General features: G+C 39.9%; 1 protein-coding gene across 2 annotated transcripts in view; it reads left to right on the forward strand.

Annotated features, from left to right (window-relative positions):
• Positions 1-23,322, forward strand: part of ARHGAP10 (Rho GTPase activating protein 10) — a 341,466-nt gene that overhangs the window by 157,360 nt on the left and 160,784 nt on the right. For both annotated transcript variants that reach the window (XM_027599802.2, XM_027599803.2), the window contains exons 11-13: positions 929-1,010; positions 3,043-3,088; positions 5,176-5,241. In XM_027599802.2, coding sequence (XP_027455603.1) covers positions 929-1,010; positions 3,043-3,088; positions 5,176-5,241 — 194 coding nt within the window. The remainder of the gene's footprint in view (positions 1-928; positions 1,011-3,042; positions 3,089-5,175; positions 5,242-23,322) is intronic.

A 23,322-nucleotide genomic window follows, 5' to 3' on the forward strand; every position in this document is an offset into this window, starting at 1 on the left:
AAGAATGATTGACTGACTCATTGGCCATTGGTGATTGAACTCAATCTCCAGCCCCTTCCTCCTCCTGGAAGGGGCATGGGGGGGGAGGTGGGGCTGAAAGTTCCAATCTCCTAGTCACACATTTCCCCTGGCAACCAGCCCCCATCCTGAGGCTGTCCTGGAGCTCCCAGCCTTGTTATCTCATTAGTATATCAAATGACATTTATTTTGGCTATTCCAAGGGTATTAGGAGCTTTGTGCCAGGAAATGGGTCAGAAACCAAATGCATTATTTCTTGTCATGTCACACCTAGTAATTCCACTTCTGGCTATATCTCTAAAAGAATTGAAAGCCGGGTCTTGAGATATTTGTACACCTATGTTAATAATAGCATTGTCTAGAATAGCCAAAACGTAGAAGCAACCGAGGTGTCCATGGACAAACGAGTGGATAAGCAAAATGCAGTGCATGCACACAGTGGAGTATTACTCAGCCTTTAAAAGGAAGGAAATTCTGAAACATGGTACAACATGGACGAAAATGGAGGATATTATAAGTGAAACAAGCAAGTTACAAAAAGAAAAAATACCGTATGATTCCACTTACAAGAGTTACCTAGGAGTAATCCAATTCACAGAGACAGAAGGTAGAAGGGGAGCACGTCAGGGGCTGGGCAGGAAGGAAATGGGGCATGGTTTCATGGGTACAGCATTTTCGTTTTACAAGATGAGGAGTTCTGGGGATTGGTTGCCCGATAACGTGAACATATTCAACACAGCCGCCCTGTACAGCTAAAAATGGTTAAGGTGCTACATTGTATGTTATGCGTCTTTTGTCGCAGTTAAAAACTCACCCCCTCTTCCTCCCCACAATAAAACATTCGAAGGTGGAAAAGCAGGGTTGTTTTCCCAGCCCCGGGCTCACCGGCCACATCCCTGGTGTCTTTCAGGCCTGGCGCTGCTCTGACCATGCAGGCGTTCTCTGAGGATGAGCGGAAGCAGTGGTTGGAAGCCCTGGGCGGAAAAGAAGCTGTAAGAATCCTCACCGGTCGAGTCGTATTCACATCCTTCAGCGTTGACTTGTATTTCTCTTTATGGGAGTTTTGCTTTATGGTATTCGGCAGGGGAAAAAAAGGTTTGCTGCCGACGCTGGTGTTTTGAATCCTCTGGGAAGTGTCCCGCATTCCAGTAATTTGGCGGGAGCTAGCAGCTGCACACAGAAGACCCGTGTGTCCTTAGTTTTGATTTTTGATTTTTCTTGACTTTGCCAGTCAGGTTTGCTGTGCTTGAGGAAGTCATCGAAACGCTCAGTTTTGTTTTTGTTTTTTTTTCTTTCCTACCTGACAGTTCTTTGGGTGATGAACACGATAAATGCTTGCAGTTCATTTTGATCTCAGTGGAGATGGAACAGTAAATACGAGGCCATGCAAGCAGTATTATAAGTGACTGCTTATATTATATATTATAAATATTAGATATTTTGCTTGATTTAGCAATTTATGGGTCAGGCTAATGGTTTATGGTATGCAATATCAGGTAGCCCTAGTCAATGGGCCTCTGTATGATGGGTATGAGGAATAAACTAAAGGGAGCAGTAGAGATCCAGAGGCACACCAACTCAGTCAGCTTGCGACTTGATTCAAGCACTGCTTTCATTTTAGTGGGCTGGTGGCCTTCGGGGGGAATTGAGAATTTGGTAGATCGCATATCGAATTGGGGACTTAGGATAATTATAGAAAACACCATAGAACCAATTTAAATAAACTCTGCTGAAAGTATTATGACTCTAATAAACTGCCAGTACAGGTACCAGGTAGGCTTAACTGGAAAGCATTTGCCATCTTAGTAGGGTTTAAAAAAAGGGAAAGAGAGTGGCTTGCAACGTGAAAGGGAGGTCATATATAGTAGAAGGAGAGGTGTCCGAATAGAGTTGTGAAACCGGGAAAGATGATGTTATCTGATGGTCACAGAGAGCACGTTGGTGGAAGTATAGAATATGGGGGCCGGGGAGATGGGCCATGGTGTATGTGGCAGTCCTGGTTCAGTATTTGAAAAACGAAAACCCCAAGAACACATGTTAAAAATAGATGCTGTAGAGGAGAATATATCATGTTTGGGAAAACAAAAAAGTAGTAACCAAATTTGTCTGTTATTTTGTTGTATTTGACCGACATTTAGCCTTCATAGTTTTATTTCTGTCTATTCTTAAATTGTCCTTGAAATTTTTAGCTGGGAATCAAGAGTATTTAGAGCATTTATGGTTACTGAGATCCAAAACACATTATACTAATCCTCTCTAGTAAAAGCAATGCAGTGACTAGGACTTCTCTCCCCAGAGATTCAATAAGTGCTTTGGAAAGTGAGTTTGCGTAGCAAAAAGATCACATGACTAAGTCTTTGAGAAATAAATCTGTTGTCAGAGGCAGTGTAACCTTGAAGACATATATAACCTCTCCTTTAGAACAAGGAACCAAGTAATTAATTTGAGATAGACAGACAAAGGCAAATCTGCAGAAAGAAAATATTTAGATATGTATTTATGTGAGGACACTTAAGGTTGCATATTTTTTTTTTCAGGTGCTATATATGCCTTGCAAATAATGGGTCAGTGCTGAAGTTCTTAGAAGCAGCCTGGAATTATCACCTAGCTATTTCAGATGTAGTTATTTAAATTATGAGCAGGAGTTATCTTTTTCTTAAGAAAATACCAGATTTTAGAAATAGTGGTAAAAAAAATGAGCTTCATCTTATTGCTTAGAATGCAGCAATTTCTTTGTCATTCGATACCTATAAGGCTGAGCATTTCAAATTTATATAAACTTTCAATGAGTTCCTAAGGAATCATAGCTCCCTCATCTTATTTTTACTACTGTGGCATACGTCTCTGTAAGAGACAGAGTAGACTCAGAGATGCCCCTTATTGTTCCTTATCTTAGTATTTGAGCACATTAGTATATAATTAACCAATATCAATGTATTCTTTTGCATAGTCCTAGGCATGCCTACTTGAATCCTTTATATTGATGTGTTAAAAATACTGTTTTCTCTTTTTCTCTTTTACTAGCTGTTACATAGTTTTAATAGAGCCATCGTCCCAAGACCAGAAGGAAGTAAGTGTTAATTCATAAAAAGGACTGTTTGTTCCCCTTTTTCATGAGTTAGTTTTCATTACTGATGTCCAAGTGTTGCTGAGTGCTCTGTACCCTCTCTAAGCTAGTCCTCCAAATAATATATGTATTCTCTTTTACTTACTGGGGACCAACCCAGATTTTCCTGGACTACTGTAATCCTCATTGATCTTTTCCATCTCTGGGCTTTTTTTTTGGGGGGGGGGTCTTTCTCTATAATTACTTTCTCCAAAATGCTTCCTCCACAGTTTACTTTGATATTTATTTTCATAGCCATAAGTAAAGATGTAAGAGTTTCAGGGATGCATCTTTCAGCTTCCTAAATTGTAAGCTCATGTGGGAGCTCTTTACTAGGTTCCCTGTTTGCAACCCCCTCACCCTGACCCTTGATATTTTTTATCCTTAAAGTCAGAGTATGGACTATATGAGTAGTAAATCACTGCACTTTAGAAAATAACAATCCAACTTATTCAGATATTCTAGGACATCGATCTTCACGTGCATTGTATGCACTTGAGGAACATAAAGCGTAGCCCTCTAATCTTGATTTTTTACTGAGATAAAACAAAAATGTGATCGGAGTTGTTGGATTCTTTGTAAGTTTACTTTTGATATCTTCGGAGAAATTAAGGCTGCGTTTATCAAATGTGTACAGTTTGGAAACTTTATATTCTCTAACACACAATTTCAAAATTATCATGCTACGTGTTTCATTTGAGTCAGTGCTTGAGTAAAAGACATGTCTAGCCTGCCATCGAGAACGGCCGGTTGTAAACCCACGTGAAGCGCCTTCTTACCCCCTTCCCATCCTCCCTCCTCCTCCTCCCTCCTCCTCCTCCTCCCTCCCTCCCTGTCTTTCTCCTCTTCTTTCCTCCTCCCACTCCTTTTCTCCTTCTCCCCTTCCAAAGGCTCTTAGTTTTTATAGAGAAATAAAAACATGCTACTTTTTTTTGAAAAATAGTTTTGCTAAACATTTTATAAAATGTTGTGAATAGTGGATCCTTAAACAGTAAACCACTGCCTTATTTTCCTCCTTAACGTTCTCTTTAAGCTTAGCATTAAACCTGCAGTTTATATTCATGGATGGTTCATGCTGTCTGCTCTGAGAGACAAGTGTTAATATTAGTGTTCCCTCGTTCTAAATACAGACTCAAGTATTCACTTCCCCTGATTTCATGTTTGAAACAAGAATCGTCTTTTATTAGGACACTCAAATGTGTCAGCCTAATCACAGGCAAGCATCTATATTAGAAAAAAAAAAGGAAATTTTTGAAATAATCTTTTCTGCTACATGAATCATTTGTTTTAAATTCATTATGAAAATAATAGCATATTAAACACTTAGAGCATGGTATGAAATGTGAGATTATTTTTCAAACTCATGGCCCAAATAATACTTTTTTTCCCCCAAATAATACTTTTAGAAGTGTTTAAAAAATTTTTTTAAAGATTTTATTTATTCGAGGGAGAGAGAGCATGACCCTGAGGTGGGGAGGGGCAGAGGGAGAAGCAGGTTCCCTTGTAGGGCTCCACCCCAGGACCCTGAGATCTTGACCTGAGCCAAAGGTAGCCACTTCACCAACTGAGCTACCCAGGTCTCCCTAAAATTTTTTTTCTTTAGGTTAAAAAAAAAAAGTTTGTGTTATTTCTCTGTCAAGTAATTTACTTCACTCATATATAACTAAAAAAAAAAAAAAAAAATCCTGAGGTGGTGGTCAAATTTTGGCAAAATGTATCTTAACCATCTTTAGATAGATTCCCTCTAAAGATTTGTATCGTGTTCTTTTCCACTGTTTAAAATAAGTTACATTTATTAATATAAAAATTACTTTATATTATAAATTTATAAATTATTGGTAACAGATGTCCTAATATTCCGGTAAGTGCTTCTCTAAATATATGAAATTCTCATTTACATTATTTAAACAGGGAACACATGGCCTTTAGCTTTCTTTTAATAGCGAAATGAAAATTAAATTGGATTTAAATAATTTTTTCTATTTTTGTAAAGAAGAGAAATGTAAATAATTCATTGTGCCCTTAATATTTTATAACTGTATTTCTTTTAGGTGCACAGTTGGATAAGATGGGATTCACAATTCTCAGAAAGTGTATCAGTGCAGTTGAAACACGAGGTAACATGATTGAATCATTTTATTCCTGAAAGGCTATAGGTATGTAAAATCTAAGAGTCATTTAAAATGCCTGTTGCATGGGTAAGTGTTGTAGAATGGAATACTTCAATGCAAAATGTACATTCTGGGTGTCAGAGATTGAGTTGCTCATTTGCCACGACAGGGGGGGATTTTCCTTTCTGTTTACATTAATATTTCTACCTCCCCCCGGTCTCCCATTGAGATTGAAGTCAGAGCTGAAATGAGAAGCATTCGAAGAATCAGCAGTGTCGGACAGCCAATCTGAATCATGTTTTGTTCACTATTAAGATATTCTCACCTTCCATTGTCTTGTTGGCCTCCCTTTAAAAAGTCCATTTCATCGAGGTGTCATTTACATAAAAAGAATTCACTGTCTTTGTAGAAATTGGTGAGTTTTGACAAATGTACTGTCGTGTAACTGCCATAACATAGAAGTAACAATCATAGAAGATTTCTAGCTTTCCTCCCCCCATTCCTTTGTGCCCCTTTGCAGTCAGTCCCCACTCCCTCCTTGGCCCTTGGCAACCACTGAGGTGCTTTCTATCACTTTAGTTCTTTCTTTTTTAAAAAGTATTTCATATAAATGGAATCATGAAGTGTAGTCTTTTGAGTCTGGCTTCTTTATGTAGCATAATGCTTTTGAGATTCGTCTCATTGGGTGTATCCCTAGCTCCTTTCTTTTTATTGCTAGGCATGATTTCATTACATGGATGTTTATTCATTTACCTATTGATAAATATTTGGATTGTTTCCATTTTAAATTTAAGGAAAGCTAATCCCTCCCCTGACCGAAAGCTTTCTCTTTATAGTCCCTAGAAAAACAGGGCCCTTCCACTTTGCAGCCATGGCAGCAGACTTTGGAGAAACGAAATATTGAACATTACAAAACGGGCTCCTTCTGGAGGTCGAGTTTCTCTTTGTTTAGAGACCTAGTGAAATATGGATAAATGGATATTTAATTCACTCTCATGTATTGCATACCCTGGTTCCGCTTTGGATGACTCTATGGATGAAGCATTGCGTTCATACTTTCTGTCAAAACAAGGTCTTTGTTGTGGAGCCAGGTGCCTGCCATGTCTGAAATGAGAGTGTCGGATGACAGAAGAACGGCCGTTTTATGACTTGGGGATTTGCCCATTGATAGTAAAAATGCAAGCCACAGAAAGCCTTTTCTCCTGCACTCTCTTCCCCTGGCAATTTGGGCTGGAACAGATTTTTCTTCCATCTTAGCCTGCCCTCAAGTTGAGCTGACAAGTTCCTTCATTTTCCTAGAGCTTCACACATTTTCAAAATTTAGAAAAAATACTGTGATTTTCATATCTCTCACTTCATCATTCATGGTTCTGTTTCTCCTAAGCTTCTGAAGTGAAGTGCCTTAATTGTATCACTTGTGTGCTTATTATTTTGATAAATTATGTTCTTTCCCCAAAGGATATGATTTATACATACTTGCTTCTGACTGAACAGATTAAAATCTATCTAGAATGCTTTCTGATTGGTAGGTGTAGCTTTACGGAGTGTTCTATGCCTTGAATATATATACTAGAAACTGCATGTATTGAATGTGTTTTTATTATAAATATATAATTTTTGGATGTTTTTAACAGAATGAGTCTACACAATTTTTTTTTTAAGATTTTATTTATTTGAAAGAGAGAGAGAGAGTGCACAATTGGGGGGGCAGAGGGACAAACAGACTCCCCGCTGAGCAGGGAGCCCCATGTGGGACTCGATCCCAGGACCCTGAGATCATGACCTGAGCCGAAGGCAGACGCTTAGCCAACTGAGCCATCCAGGCACTCCGAGTCTACACAATTTAAGTTAGATTTTCTCATTTAAAGATAACAAAAAGCATAGTTTTTCTTTTTCAAATCTTTTGTTCTTAATGGTCGTCCATTACTGAATGAAGCTTTTTGCTTTTAATGGAATACTAGAGTAAAAACAGTGTTAAAAGCATCAGTGGTCAGATTATATTATTAAAAATGATGAGAAACATTGTAGAATCTCTGAGGCTTTTATCCTAAATTTGTAAGTTCCTCCAAGTAATATTGTTCTTAATGATTTCCTCCAAATCAGCTATCATGGCTGTTGATTTTTTTTATGCTAAAGGTATGGTTGCCTTACTTCTTTTTTTTTCATCAGGATAAAGCAGCTATCTCTGTCCTGTAACAAGAAACACACAAGTCCCTGTGGCTTAAAACAACAGGACTTATTTCTCACTCAAGCATTGGTATGAGGGCTTTGCTCATCACCAATACCTTGGCTTACAGGTTCCTGGTTGCCTTTGCAAACCAACCAAATTAAAGGTTCCTGGTTGCTGTGCCAGAGGGCAACAGTTCTGGAGGGCTTTGGACCAGCAAGTAGAATGATCTGGCCTTGAAGCGAGTTACATTCACTTACAACTAATTGGTCAATAGAAACCTCATGGCCCCACTCGACCCCAAAGAGTTTAGGTTGAACAACCCTACCAGGAGACTGGAAAACACACAGAGAGCTGGAAATATTTGGTGAATAGCATTAGTGACAACTGTGTATTTTGTGGATCTACATGCCTAAAGACCAGGGGCATTTAATGAAATTTCACTGAAAAATTATTTCTAATCACTGCTTTTAGTGTTTTAAATGTGACTATCATTGTCTGAAAACTACCATTTCATGTGTTTGGATTAAAACTATTAGTGTACCTTTTCCCTAATATGTTCTTCTAAAAATGACTTTTGGCATTTTTATTACTATCCACTTTAATTGTGACATCACTGAAATATTTGGAAAGCATCAGACAGATGTCAAGAACTTACTGTGGTCCTCAGTATCCTAAGAAGAGGTAACATTTTTAGTGTACTAACATATCTTTGACAACATATATAATATATATTACACTAAGATAATATATATGACACAAATATATATGTGACACTAATATATGATATCAATATAAATATATAATCTGTGTTAACATGTACAATGTATGTTGACATATACAGATGCTAACATCTTGACCCGAGTGGGACTATTTAGCAGTTAACTCTGCTTTTGAGATAAGAAAGAACCCGTTTCACTACAATATCAGCATCAGTTAAATCATACTCATCATTTCCATAGAGTTGTTTGCTCATGAGGTTAGGGGGTATGTGGGAGTCAGATTAACTGATCTACCAGCCATTTACCAAATGTTTGTAAATGCTGTGTACCAGCTCTTAATGGATTCAGGCGAACTGACTATCGCTAGGAAATTATTGCTTAAGTATGCCAAGCTGAAGGCCTTTCTAAAGCCAAGATTCCAAAATATTGCTGCACATTGGGATCATCTGGGATCCTCAAAAAATATGACCTGACTTCCCCTCTGCCTTACCTGACTTCATTGCTATCTGGTATGAGCTGGGAAGTGGGATTTTTTTTTTTTTAAAAAAATGTTCTCCAGGTGATTCTGCTATGTAGCAAAGTTTGGGAACCACTGTCCTTAATGGAAGGGTTGCTTGTATGTTGGAGAAATAGGTGCACAATTATTATCTTTATGGTTATAGTATCCTGCCATGTGGGGAGCTTTTCTTTTAACTTCTTAAAAATAACCCAACCTAACCCCAAACAAACAAAACAGAGAAGTTCTGAAAAAATAGCGCAGTGTTCTTTTCCTTCCCTCAGTAACAGGTGACCTATCACAATTAAATCCTAGTTCTAACGTGAAGCCAGTCAGCTAACCAGTATTTATTTATTGAGCAGTCATAGTGTGTACATAGCTTTGTTCTAGTCCTTTGGAACACATATTAAAGGTTAGTTATATATAATGCTGGATACATGAATAGTAAACATAGAGATTTGTAATGTAAATATACCATGCGATAAAATAAAAGTGTTATACGTTTGCAAGAATTAAGAGAATTTGAATGCATGTTGATAGATTGCAGTGTACTTGATGTTGAGGACTGTGTTTAGGAATAGGCTCCCTTAGATTTAAGGGATAGGAAGGTATGTTTTGGCATTTAGAGACACCTCTGCAAAGATGTAGAGACGGAGTGTGACAGCAACAAGGCAAATTTGACTGGAAAGGAAGCATGAAGAAACACTATAAAAGCAGATACTCAAGCATTTGCATTTAATTGTGAAGGAGCTTGGTAAGTCCTAGAGGATGGTGGATAGAGTAGGAGGCTTAGAAAGATAAATATGAAAATTAGTATTGGTAGCCATTTGTGGGATGACTGGGCGCAAAGGAGCCCGAGTTCTGCCTACGTTGGAGGATCTGGCAGGGCAGGTAGCAGCTGATTCAGGATGGGAGATTTGGCAGTGAGGTCAGATAGCATGGATGCACCCCAGTGATTTAGCAGATGCAGTAGTAGTCACAGTTAGCAGTTGGTTGTATGTAGAGGATCAGAGTTCTGCAAGGAATTTCACCTTCAGATTTTAGTTTGGAAAACAAAGGATATCAAGGAAATTTCAGGGGCCATGGCAGACTTGTTGCAGATTCCTGGGCTCAGTCAGCTCTGTTGAATCCATAATCAGTGGTAGCTGGACCTCTGCTGTAGACAATGTGAGTTCCAATAAGAATAGTCAAGGGGAGACAGGGATTTCTCATCTTCTGCTTTTAGGAGGTAGAAGAAGCCATGATGGTTTCCCGAGAGAGTAGAGTTTCTGAGGGCCCTGGGTCATGGCTCCATGTAGCTTTGGGGATTATGAGTGTGAATCTAGCAGATGTAGGGTAGAACCTCCATCCTAAAAAATGCACTTGAGAGAAGAAATAAGAAAATGGCTCCAAGTGGCCAAGTTTCAGTCAGAAGCCAAGGGCATTTCAGATTTCCAGCACACTGTAGGTGGATCCAAGGCAAATTCTGAAGTGCTCATGGTGTCTGTTGTTCACTGATACTGTGCTTCACCTCCAGCCCCTTTACCTGCTATTCCATGTGATGCCTAGTTTCTGGTGCCCTGTAGTAGTTTGTTCCTTTATGGGAAAACACCTGGTTATTCTCAAGCAGTTTTATACAGCCTTTCGTCCATTGTGTCTAGGCTAAAAACCATGCAGCCACCAGGTCTCTGGCTATCTGATGATGGAGCATCCCCTGTCTGATGATGGATAATATGATGGGCTTATTTGCCCTGCCCCTGCCCACCCCCCCACCCCTAGCCTCTGAATCACCACTGACTCAGGGCTTCCCTGGGGACTCAGCACATAAGCTGCATTCTAAAGGATGAGGAATTGGCCAGGTGTACAACTCCGGGGTGTCAGGAAGGATTTTGGCAGAGGGATAGGGTGGGGTCGAAGTGTAGATGTTTGACAGAGCATGATGCATCTGGGACCTGGGGGCCATTGGCCAGACTGGAGGAAGAGACGTATTTAGATTACTCTGGAGAAGGTGCACCTCTTTGTTGGCTGATAGGAGTGGTCAGGTTTACACTCCAAAATGATGCAATAAGGTAGGCATTTTGGAAAGATTTTTAACCCTTCAGACCCTTAGTCTCTAAAAGAATGTGGCTAGGAAGTTCATACACACTGTCTACCTGCACCCACGTTTGTGAGGATGAGAGCTAATTTTAGTACATAGTAGATATTCATTAAATGTGTTTTTAAACTTTCTCTTTCCATCCTCCCTTGAAGAGCTTTCCTCATGAAAAGGAAGTTCCTCATTTGGCAGTTATATTGGCTGACATTGTTAATTATATTGTTCTATTTATTTTGTTTCTGGAACTTTATGGTTTCCTTGGAGTGGAAAAAAATGTTTTATTTATCCTTTGCTTGCCTCTTCTCATCTCTATATATATTCTGTGTCTTACATACATAGAACTCAGTAAGCAATTGTGTTTTGCTTGAGTATTCAAAGATTTGACTAATGCCATGTCAGAAAATCATGTGTTCCAGCAATTTGTAAAATTATTGGAAGGACTTTTTCTTCTATATGTGGTTGGAATTAGTACTTTTGAGTAATGTATGTAGGATTGGTTTTCATTCCTTTATGAATTTATGTCAGCATCTTTGGGAATTAAGGGTAAGAGTTTAGACATAGAAAGATACATCATGTTACATGTTGAAGCATTTTATGGTTTCAGAGCTTGGAGAGTAATTACACGACTTCCTTAAGTAAATTACTCCCGTTCCTATAAAGGGACCAACTCCCATGACCAGTATGTTGACTTTCTCTGGAACTGCATGCCATCTAGTTTTCAGGTGCATGCATTCATTGTAAAATACACAAAAACAAAGTTAAGACTCTTGCTCAAAAACTTCCTCTAGTTGCTATTTTTTAAATAGTCATCATGATTTAAAACTAAATTTGTATGCCACTTTTGTTTATGAAGTTTCTCTTAAAAAATCTTCCATATGTGAATAATTTGAATATTCACTTTAATTTCTAAAGTATGGCATTAAAATGTTGGTCTAGGCAAGCTGTCAGTTATCCAGTTCAGCACTGTAACAAGCTGTGAATTCAATGGGATAGAAGGAGGAAGTCACATCTAAGATGTGTCAGTCTTTGATTTGTCGTATGTAAAAGTGAATTTCTCTTTCCTTGAAAAGCAGAGTTTTAGGTTTCTGGAAAATCTTTTTGAAGTTGACTTGAGGATTTTTCCACTTCTGGAGCACCTCTGGAATTGTCCTGGGTTTCGAGAAGGGGCCTGGTAGAAGATGATGCTGTACAGCTTCAGTGTTAGTCTTTGTGGGAGGGAAGATGCCCAGAGTGAACTTGCAACATATTTAACCATGATTGCACATTAATCTTAAATTGCCAAGGGCAAATTATATGCAAAATGAAGAAAATAAAGAACAGCTGTCCCCAGAAAATTTACAGCAAGTAAACTTGAGTTTCTCGCGCACTGTCTCTTTTTTAATCATAATGGGTGTGAGATGGGAGTGGGTGGGTAACAGAGGACAGTCTTCTGTGGGAGGGAACCAGAGAGACTTGTGGTGTCTGCAGAAATGCAAATGCAAAACTGAAATACTAAATCCAGGCGAGTCAGGATTATTCATTTTCTTAATTAGTAATCTTATTTGTTTTAAGAACAAATAAGCTTCCAGAGCTATTAGTTTCTAAATGAGTGGTTGCTGTGTAAAGTTAATAGGGAAAAATGGTTAAACTATCTTGCTACAGAGTAGGCGTGCTAGATTCTCTGTGTTTGGTTCAGATTCTGAGGAGGTTCATGGTGTTTTATTGCAAGGGAGTGGCGAGAAGGGCATGAGCTCAAAGGTCAGTCTGGATTCAAATCTCTTTCAGCACGTATTAGCTCTGCAACCACCACCAGGTTAGTTACTTGACTCCCTGTGACCTGGTTTTATCATGTGTCGCCTGGGATAACGGTGGCATCGCCTTTGCGGGCAGGTTGTGAGAATGAAAAAGGAGCGCTTGGGACGTTGGCTCACATGGAGTGCCCAGTGAGTGTGAGTCACTTAATTAGAGATCCATCAGCGAATCGAGGCCAATCACAATTAAGTAGTTCTGTTATTGATTCAAGGCTCTGGGAGCATGGAGAAATTTAGTTTGGTTTAATTTTTTTTTAATAGTAATTTACATAGGGAAATAAATCACTTGAGTTCACTTTAGTAATTTTACGTGACGCTTGTAACAAGCAGTAATAGTAACCGCTTTGGCTTTCAATCTTCTGTTCCTCAGTGTCTTGTGGACGCTTGAGTAAAAAAGTGGCTGGGAGGCAGTGAAGAAAAGGAAAGAGCCTCAGGAAGGAGACCATTTAGATTACCTCAGCCTCCCCCCACGCCCCCAAAAAAAAGAAATTGCCCAGAGTTGCCCAAAACTGGCTTGGTCCCTGATGGCGCAGCTACTCTGAGGTGGAGAGACAGACGGCAGCAGCGAGACACCTTTAGGCCTTTCCTGATGTTCTGCTCTCTGTAGAGAAGGGAGGAAAAGGAGCCTTGAAAAAACAACAGCCAACTTCTGCCTTGAGTCTGTGTTTTTTTTCTGATTTACGTAAGTAAAATTTTGTGACTGCTGAAGCTTAAGCTGCATGAGCGAGTTTGGAAATAAAATGTACTTTTATTTAGCTGTCCCATCCATTCCAGCTTATTTAATACTAACATATTCCTGGGCATGCATGTGTTAGATGGGCTTTAGTCCTTTCTTTTTGGGTGTTTCCTACAGGAAAGATATTGGAGGAAAAAATGGTGCAGATATGGTTCCTTTTCTTAAAGATTAGCTTCGATCTAGTTTCAAGGCAGTGAAGGCCCTGATTTTATGCTTTCACGTGAACAAGTTATTTTGCGGTTTCATGGATGCTAGTAGAAGACTTAAGACTCCTAGATCAGAGGTGAAGGATAGTTTATTACTCTCAGTAGCCAGAGTATTAAATTTTGTATTGGTGCCTGATTCCCAAGGGCACTGCAGAGAGGGTCAGATGAGATCTGCACACATAGTGGGTCATATTATAAGAAGAAAAAAAACCTCTGAACTTAGGAAACTTGAGTCTATTATGGCCAACAAGCATGCCTGCCCATTGTTCTAGATGGAGACACTATCTCTCTTTTCCAAGGCTGATTCAAACCTGTTCTTTGCTCCAGAGGGAGCTAGTGGAACAGATGGTGTTCATCCGCCCTAGGGTGTTGCCAGCACAGGGGTGGATGGGTATGATGCGACAAGATGCTCCATTGAGGCCAGAGTGTGGCGGATCCCAGGCGCTGTGCTGCACGTTTGCCTCAGTTCTATAGGCAGTGATGAGATGTTGACAGATTTGAGCAGGAATGTGTTCACATCTTTTAATGGGAGGAAGTAGATTTAATGGGAGCCAGGTGGGATGGAGGGGATGGCAGGCAGGATGGCTGGTTGGATTTTAGAAATAATCCATACAGGAGTTGATGGAACTTTAAACTAGGGTGTCGGCAATGGAAAGAAGGGATGGATAGGATGAGAGACTAGGGAGAAGAACAGAATCTGAAGACGAGTTGGCTGTAGAAGCTAGGGAAAAGGGAAGGTAAACTGTAAGCCTTCCAGCCAAGGTAGATGAAGACATCCTTAGCCAAGACAGAGAATGCAGGAGGAGCAGTAGGGTTGGGAGGAACATAGGGATTGGCATTGGTTTCTTTCTTGATTTCTTTTTTTTTTTTTAAAGATTTTATTTATTCATTCGAGACACAGATACAGAGAGAGAGAGAGAGCATGAGCAGGGGGAGAGGCAGAAGGAGAGGGAGAAGCAGGCTCCCCACCGAGCCAGGAGCCGGATGTGGGGCTTTGATCCCAGGTCTCTGGGATCATGACCTGAGCCGAAGGCAGACGCCCAACCATCTGAGCCACCCAGGCACCCCTGGCATTGGTTTCTGATAGGAATTCAAGGTGCCTGTGACATTTCTGTCAGAAATAAAATGAAGGTAACAGAAGAGCTGGTGGGCATGATTTTTGGAGACGTGAAGTTTCGAGTGTCAGAAAGTCATGCCATGTGGACGGTTAGGGAAGAAGATAATGGGGCAAAGGGCAGAATCTTTGGGGATCTTTGAGCTTAGAGAATATGAGGAGAAAGAATAATTAAGGAGACACAGCACAGTCATGGGTCAGAGAAGAACCCAAGGCAGTGTGTGTAAAGGAATCCAGAAGAGGGGCGATTCCAAAGAAGAGAAAGTCATACCTATGTCAGCTGCTCTAGCAAGTTCAGACAGGAGGAAGACCAAGGAAAAAACCACTAGGTTAAGAGCTGGGAAGCAAGAAGCTAGAGAACAGCCAGGTTGGACAGGTTGTACTTCCTACAAGAACCCTATGAGACAATATTTCTCCATTTTACATGAGCATCTGAAGCCAGGAGACGTGATTTGACTTGTATAAGTCTCAGCTAGAAAGCATTAGACTACCACTCAAATCCAAGGCTGAGTTTTTAATGCTGGTGCTATCAACATCCATGAACATGAGGAGATGGAGACTCTGTAGGCTGATTTCCTAAGGATGCTGGAGATAAACGAAATAATACAAATTTTTATTATTTATTTTTTGAAGATTTTACTTATTTAACAGAGAGAGAGTGAGAGAGCACAAGCAGGGGGAGGGGGGAGAGGCAGAGGGAGAAGCAGGCTCCCCACTGCAGAAGAACAGAATATGAAGACGGGTTGGCTGTAGAAGGTAGGGAAAAGGGAAGGTAAACTGTAAGCCTTCCAGCCAAGGTAGATGAAGACATTTTTAGCCAAGACAGAGAATGCAGGAGGAGCAGTAGGGTTGGGAGGAACATAGGGATTGGCATTGGTTTCTTTTATTTTTTTTTTTTTTTTTTTTAAAGATTTTATGTATTCATTTGAGACAGAGAGCATGAGCAGGGGGAGAGGCAGAGGGAGAGGGAGAAGCAGGCTCCGTGCCGAGCCAGGAGCCAGGAGCCAGGAGCCAGATGCGGGGCTTGATCCCAGGACCCTGGGATCATGACCTGAGTGGAAGGCAGATGCTTAACTGATTGGGCCACCCAGGCACCCCTAGACAAATTTTTAAAGAAGAGAGGAAGTTTGAAACTGTGGACAGTAGAAATGGGAAGCAGGGAGGGCAGATTTAAGTGTTCGTCTCTGAAGTGCTTATCCAGATTTGAGATGAAGTCATTCTAAAGTCATGCCTTCTTCTTTCCATTCGAGCCCCATTCTGAAGGGGCACCATCAGCCCAAGAAAGATTTATCCTTTGCTAAGAATCTCTGCAGCACCTTGGAAAGTCTTAGTGGAAGACATAATATCAGTGTGGATTCTGCATCTGACAATATTTAAAACTTTAATAATAAATGGCATTTTATGTTTTCCAAGTATTTCATGTACTCTAGCTCACCTGATCCCTATAAAACTCAGGAGGTGGTTGAGGCTCAGGTGCACATGAGGGATCTGAGGATTGGAACAAGTTAAGGGTAAACCTGCCACAGTTCACACAACTAGAAAGTGGCAGAGCTGGGATTTGGATCCTCATCTCCTGACTCGAAGTCAGAATTAATCTTGTGGCAGTGGCATAAGGTGAGAGGAAGAGTTGGTTGACAACTCAGCTTAGTGGTAGTAGGGGAGCTGAATTCTGGGAGGCCCAGGGACTGTGAGGTACTCCTTTTCGCAGGGTTTCCACTGTGAGGGAAGATGGAAGGGCACATTGGATGAGTCATAGCTAGATCTGTCAGATCTGGGACAGTAAGACATCAGACCTCTGGAGAGAGTTTGGGACCCCAAGTATTACTAATGAAAGAGGAAACTTCCTGTTAGTGTGTAGTTTCTCACCAGCCCTGCTGGAGGCGCCCTGCCCACTTGTTTGGGTGTTTGTGCAAGGAATAGCAGCAAGTCTAGTGGTTGTCCAAAGCAAAAATGCTTTTTCTCATGTGGGCTAGAAACTGGAAATGAGGCTGGCCACATGGAGTGCTAGGAATATATATTCTGTTCTGACCGTAATACCAAGGTAGCAGCTAATAAACCAAATACCCTTTGTATTTGAGACTTGGCTTTGAAAGGATGAGTCTTAGAGTCAAGACTAGATGACGTGTCTGAAGAGTCCTGAAGTGATCGGTGCTTCCAAAAATATTGGCTTAGACCTGGAATTGGATATTTGCCTTGTACTTTGTCCATACTCATTCCTTCCGCTGGGATGGGATGCAGTAATATAAGTGGATGTGACAGCCAGACTCAGTGGACACAGCTGCCCTCATGTGCTGAGCTGTTGGGTTTCTGAGCTAAGTCCCCGGTTGATCTGGGCGTGGGAAGGCCATGTGGATGAAATCACGAGACCTTTCCTCAAAGTCCCTGCTGGTGGGGACGCTATTATCATAGTGCAGAAGTGGATTTATCTGAAAAGATAAATCGTGGAGGCCAACTGAAAGTGAAACCAAGACTTCATAGGAAGGAAAAGTGCCCAGTGGTTCCCGGCAGATAGTAGCTGTCTGTCATGTTTTCCTGTCTGCAGCCCACATCATTATCATCTCAGGGAGAAATTCCAAATGTGATCAGTGAACAGGAATTTCATATTTTCCATGAGCCATTCATATTGAATAAACTTTGACTCTCTTCTCAACATGTGCTTTATTGTGTAAAAGTAGGCTATGGACTATGCGCCTCAGGTAGGGCAACGTGTGTTTGTATTGTGTCTTGTACCGAGCTTTTTTGATACTGATTTTGATACTGATTTTGAATTTTATGCTCAACTAAAGCTTGTAATGGGTGCTTGGTATGTGAGGCTCATGCACATGCTTTACACATGTTGTCTCCTTTAATTTTCATGACAACCCCATGCCACCATTAACCTCATTTTTCAGGTACAGAAGCTGAGACACAGAGAGATTGAGCAACTTGCCAGGTTGTACAACGGGGTAGTGTTAGAGCTGGAAGTTTCCAAGATATCAGTAACCTTAACTCCTAATAATTTTCGTCTTACAAACTTAAACTCAACAAACTTGTGTTTCCTGATTATGCTTTTTTTTTTTTTTTTTTAAAGTGAGGGGACCGTGATCCGGAAAGGTTAAAATGTTACTATCAACTGTAGTTAATCTTTTCTTTCAGGGCTTAAAATTTGTTTCTTACCCTTTTTGCAGTATTTAATTCATTGGAAGTGTTAAAAACAATGCATTCTTCTTCCAAAGTTTTAGAATTCTAGAATTCTATAAATCTAGTCTCTTAAATTTTATGATGTTGAATGTTATGTCCCTTTGATGGACTAGAGGAAATGATTCTTGGTTCTTCCTGCTTATACTTAAAAATAATTTAATGTGAATGTGCGTTTTTTACAGAACCTTAAATTATTATGAATTGTCCGGTATCTTGGAAGAGCATCTTTGTGTATGAAGCTGTTTATTTTTATGTAACCCAGTTCAGTGGATAGCCTGGAAAGTGCTTATTGCATTTGCACAGACATGTAAATAGAGTGTTTATTGGAGATTAGTTATAAATAGATGTAAGGGACACATTATCAAATTTGTGTAATTCACTGATGACCTGAAGCAATAGTCATGGTCCTCATCATTGCTGTTTTTGGAGTCACCTTTATAGCATATCATTCTTAGCCTTGTTGCTGGGTCATTTCCTCACAATTTTTCCTAATCATTTTACCTATAGTGCTTTTTTCCTTTTATTTTCAAGAGTCTTTCAAGGTTAGTTAATATTTATAATATATAATTGTATAACATATTTACAACTATGATTAATATTTACATATGCATAAAATTTTATGTTTGTTCATTACATAGCCCAAAGGGGAATCGTCTTTGCAGCGCTGGGGGACATGTAGACCTACATTTGTATTTACGCTTGCGTGCGTCCGTGTGTGTGGATGCCTTATTAATGATGACATGTGGCAGACTTTTGATGTAAATTCTGTGAATGTGAACCTGAATATTAATGACCTTTCACCCCGTTGTCAACTTGCGCACATGCAAATAAATGATTCAGTCCTTCCACAAATATCAAGCACTCTGCTGGTTACTTGATGAGACCTGAATGAATGTTAGTTGATAGACCCATAACATATGGTCATTTATTTCTGTAGAATCATACACCTGGAAAATTCTTTTTAGTGATTTTGTGCCTGTTACCATCAAAAATATTTAAGTTCCACTTTGAGTCTTATTCTTTTATACTGTTATATCTGTCTTTTCTACTAACAACCTTTTCTGTCCCTTTTTATTTTCTGTTCTTATCACTTTACAGATCAATCAACTTATTAATCATTTATTCAGTTTATCCATTAATTTATCCAATTTGTTAAATGTATACCATGTGCTGAGGATCATGCAAGTTATTAAGAATCCTGAGTTATCAGGTATGGAATCTGCTCCTGAAGCCAGAAAGGAAAGGAAAGACTTTATGGCTGGGTTGGGCCCAAGTTGCTCTCTCTTTTAATTTTAATTCTCTTTCAAATTTTACCCTGTCTTCACTTTATTCTACCTTAGTGCTTAAAATATAGTAAGTACACATTATTTTATGAAATTAATAAGAATTTAAATGTTACATAATTTCCAGTCTGTTATCTTCTCATTGATTTCCAATTTCTTCTTCCTTTCATTCTCTTCTTTGTTGACCTTTCCTCTGTGTGTGCTTCTCTCTTCTGCTTCCTTTACTCTAAATGCCGCTTCCTGTGTTCTTCTTACTCAATACGTTTGTCAGTTGCAGCCACTCCAGCCTTTGCACCCACCTCTGTTGTTTAACTGAACTTATCTACCCTCTTTGGCTTTCTTTTCCTTTTGCATCTAATTCTTTTGTTGTCCCAGAGCGTCTTATTTTTTTGCTTCTCCAGCTCACCTGCCAGGGCCTGAGTGCCCACTGGTGTTGGGCAGTTCTCTGCAGATGTTTTATGGAGTAGAATAGACTCTGGTTCTGGCAGCATCTTCTGGGTTCTGAGAGGAAAGCTGTTGGGCAGAGATGATGATGAAACCTGACTCATTTCCACTTTTTGACTTTCTCCTCAAGAAAGATGTGGCTAGTGCTCAGTGACAGGACTGTGTGAGATTGGAGGAGACAGGTGGTGGGAAGGAGGACACATCTGATTTCACCTTGTCCACTTTGCCCGAGGACAGCTGTGAGCAGCTGCTTATCATGGTGACGGAGAGCGCTTACCCTTTCTTTACTACTGATCAGAAACGATCTTATTTATTAAAAGAGAAAAAAATCCTTGGGTCTATAACACTTTGATCAGATGACGAATTTTTGTTAAAAGTTAGAAAGTCTTGTAATGACATCAGGGAATGTTGATATCCTGAAAAAGTTGTAATAACTTGGATATTTTAAGTTTTTAGTTCCTAATTGTAATGTCTGCTTTGGTCCAAGTCCAATCTATATCTGTAGTTCCAAGTTAATTTTGAGTCAGATCACCCTGGCCATGCCTCTTCAACTATTCTATACAAGGCACCATGAAAGCTATTAAAAACAAAAACCAAGATTGACCTAGGATCTTTCCATGTCTCTGTGTATTTGGGAAGAGAAGGTAGAACACAGGGCTGAAAATCATGAGGTTGGATGTGTTTTTAGAAAGGTCATGTAGACAGTATGTAACATCTCCAGCTAGGTTGTGTGTGGAAATTGCCTTTAACATGGTTTTAATTAGGAATATTCACACTGAGTGGGGGAAAAATACATAACTAATCTGATGTCAGGTCAAGCATTCAGATTTTGATTTTGGGAATTGCAAATAAGAGATTGTGGGCTTGTTTTATTTTTTTGGTTTTTAAGAGGAATTAATTATGAGTCACATTCAGAGAAAGGAAATATCACTGTGGGCTGGTGGTAGAAAAGGTGGGATTTTTATCTGGTTTTGAAGGTCCGGATGGGACTTCATTTTGCTAACCGTTGAATCTCAGGCAGCTAAAACAGTACCTGGCACATATTTGATGAATAAATACTTGACAGTGGAGTAATTTGTGAAGAGAGTGTGTTCATAGATATAAAGTATGTTCCAATTTTCTTAATTTTAAGGACATTGTAATAAGAAAATCCTACATGACGTGTGTGTGTGTGTGTGTGTGTGTGTGTGTGTGTGTGTTTTACGGGCTGTTTCCAAGCTGTTTTAATAAGAGGTTTATTTAAATTCCATCTTAAAAAAGTGGAAACTGCATTGAATAGCATCAGTTCTCCCTTGCACCTTTCATTATGCATTAGCAATTAACTCAGCTTCTCTCAGGTTGATGAATTTGAACTTGATCAATTATCTGATAGTAATTACCAGCACAGAGTGATGATTATTGCTGAGGTAACATTCTTACTTCATTTCTTTATGTATTTTAGTCCCTTCTCAAAGATGCACGTTTGTTTGACTGCAGAATATGACTTGCTCTTTTGGCTTCTGGCACTGAGGTCAAACTATTTTAGGTTTCTTATATAGAGGAGTACTGAGAAAAAAATCCTCTGGTATTTTAAACTCTTGGGACATGGCCTTGTGGCCTCTAGGGGAAGGAAGGAATGAAGCCCAGTCTTTTCTCTTGTAGCAGGCTCAAACTCTGATTTTTGTGTTTCTTGACAATTTCCTTTCCTTTTTATCAACTCCTGGCAGGGCTGACCTGAATTTTTCTCTCTCTCTTGGAGTCCGTGAGCTTCCCCATCAGGAGGATGCCTCTCTGCTATTTTGGGGATTCTTTAGCATTCAAAGCATCTTTAGAACAGACATGTGTAGACTGAAAGGCTAGTCTTTGCTCTTCTGGTTCTTTGAGCTCTTTGGAGATAATTGAGAGAGAAGGTGTATGTGTTTGCTTGGACTACCATAGTGAAGTACCACAGACTGGGTGGCTTAAACAATAGAAATTTATTTTCTCAGAATTCTTGGGGCCAGAAACCTGAGGTCCATGTGTCAGCAGGGCTGGTTTCTTCTGAGGGCCCCTGTCCTTGGTTTGTAGTTGACTGTCTTCTCCCTGTGTCTTCACATCATCTTCTCTGTGTGTGTGTTTCCCAACTTCTTTTTTTTTTAATTTTTTATTGTTATGTTAATCACCATATATTACATCATTAGTTTTTGATGTAGTGTTCCATGATTCATTGTTTGTTCATAACACCCAGTGCTCCATGCAGAATGTGCCCTCTTTAATACCCATCACCAGGCTAACCCATCCCCCTACCCTCCTCCCCTCTAGAACCCTCAGTTTGTTTTTCAGAGTCCATCATCTCTCATGTTTCGTCTCCCCCTCTGACTTACTCCCCTTCATTCTTCCTCTCCTGTTATCTTCTTCTTTTTCTTTTTTCTTAAAATATGTTGCATTATTTGTTTCAGAAGTACAGATCTGTGATTCAACAGTCTTGCACAATTCACAGAGCTCACCGTAGCACATACCCTCCCCAATGTCTGTCACCCAGCCACCCCATCCCTCCCACCCCCAACCACTCCAGTAACACTCAGTTTGTTTCCTGAGATTAAGAATTCCTCATATCATTGAGGTCATATGATACATGTCTTTCTCTGATTGACTTATTTCACTAAGCATAAGACCCTCCAGTTCCATCCACGTCGTTGCAAATGGCAAGCTGTCATTCCTTTTGATGGCTGCATAATATTCCATTGTGTATATATACCACATCTTCTTTATCCATTCATCTGTCGATGGACATGCTGGCTCTTTCCACAGTTTGGCTATTGTGGACATTGCTGCTATAAACATTGGGGTGCACGTACCCCTTCGGGTCCCTACATTTGTGTCTTTGTGGTAAATACCCAGTAGTGCAATTGCTGGATCGAATGGTAGCTCTAATTTCAACTGTTTGAGGACCCTCCATACTGTTTTCCAGAGTGGTTGCACGAGCTTGCATTCCAACCAACAGTGTAGGAGGGTTCCCCTTTCTCCACAACCCCGCCAACATCTGTCGTTCCCTGACTTGTTAATTTTAGCCATTCTGATGGGTGTGAGGTGGTATCTCATTGAGGTTTTGATTTGGATTTCCCTGATGCCGAGCGATGTTGAGCACTTTTTCATGTGCCTGTTGGCCATTTGGATGTCTTCTTTGGAAAAATGTCTGTTCATGTCTTCTGCCCATTTCTTGATTGGATTATTCTTTGGGTGTTGAGTTTGATAAGTTCTTTATAGATTTTGGATACTAGCCCTTTATCTGATCTGTCATTTGCAAATATTTTCTCCCATTCTGTCGGTTGTCTTTTGGTTTTGTGAACTGTTTCTTTTGCTGTGCAAAAGCTTTTTATCTTGATGAAATCCCAATAGTTCATTTTTGTCCTGGCTTCCCGTGCCTTTGGCGGTGTTTCTAGGAAGAAGTTGCTGCGGCTGAGGTCGAAGAGGTTGCTACGTGTGTTCTCCTTTAGGATTTGGATGGACTCTTGTCTCACGTTTAGGTCTTTCAACCATTTGGAGTCTATTTTGGTGTGTGGTGTAAGGAAATGGTCCAGTTTCATTCTTCTGCATGTGGCTGTCCAATTTTCCCAACACCATTTGTTGAAGAGACTGTCTTTTTTCCATTGGATATTCTTTCCTGCTTTGTCAAAGATAAGTTGACCATAGAGTTGAGGGTCCATTTCTGGGCTCTCGATTCTGTTCCATTGATCTATGTGTCTGTTTTTGTGCCAGTACCATACTGTGTAGATGATGACAGCTTTGTAATAGAGCTGGAAGTCCGGAATTGTGATGCCGCCAGCTTTGCTTTTCTTTTTCAAGATTCCTCTGGCTATTCGGGGTCTCTTCTGGTTCCATACAAATTTTAGGATTATTTGTTCCATTTCTTTGAA

The sequence above is a fragment of the Zalophus californianus genome, chromosome 2 (assembly GCF_009762305.2).
Source record: "Zalophus californianus isolate mZalCal1 chromosome 2, mZalCal1.pri.v2, whole genome shotgun sequence".
NCBI classification, from domain to species: Eukaryota; Metazoa; Chordata; class Mammalia; order Carnivora; family Otariidae; genus Zalophus; species Zalophus californianus.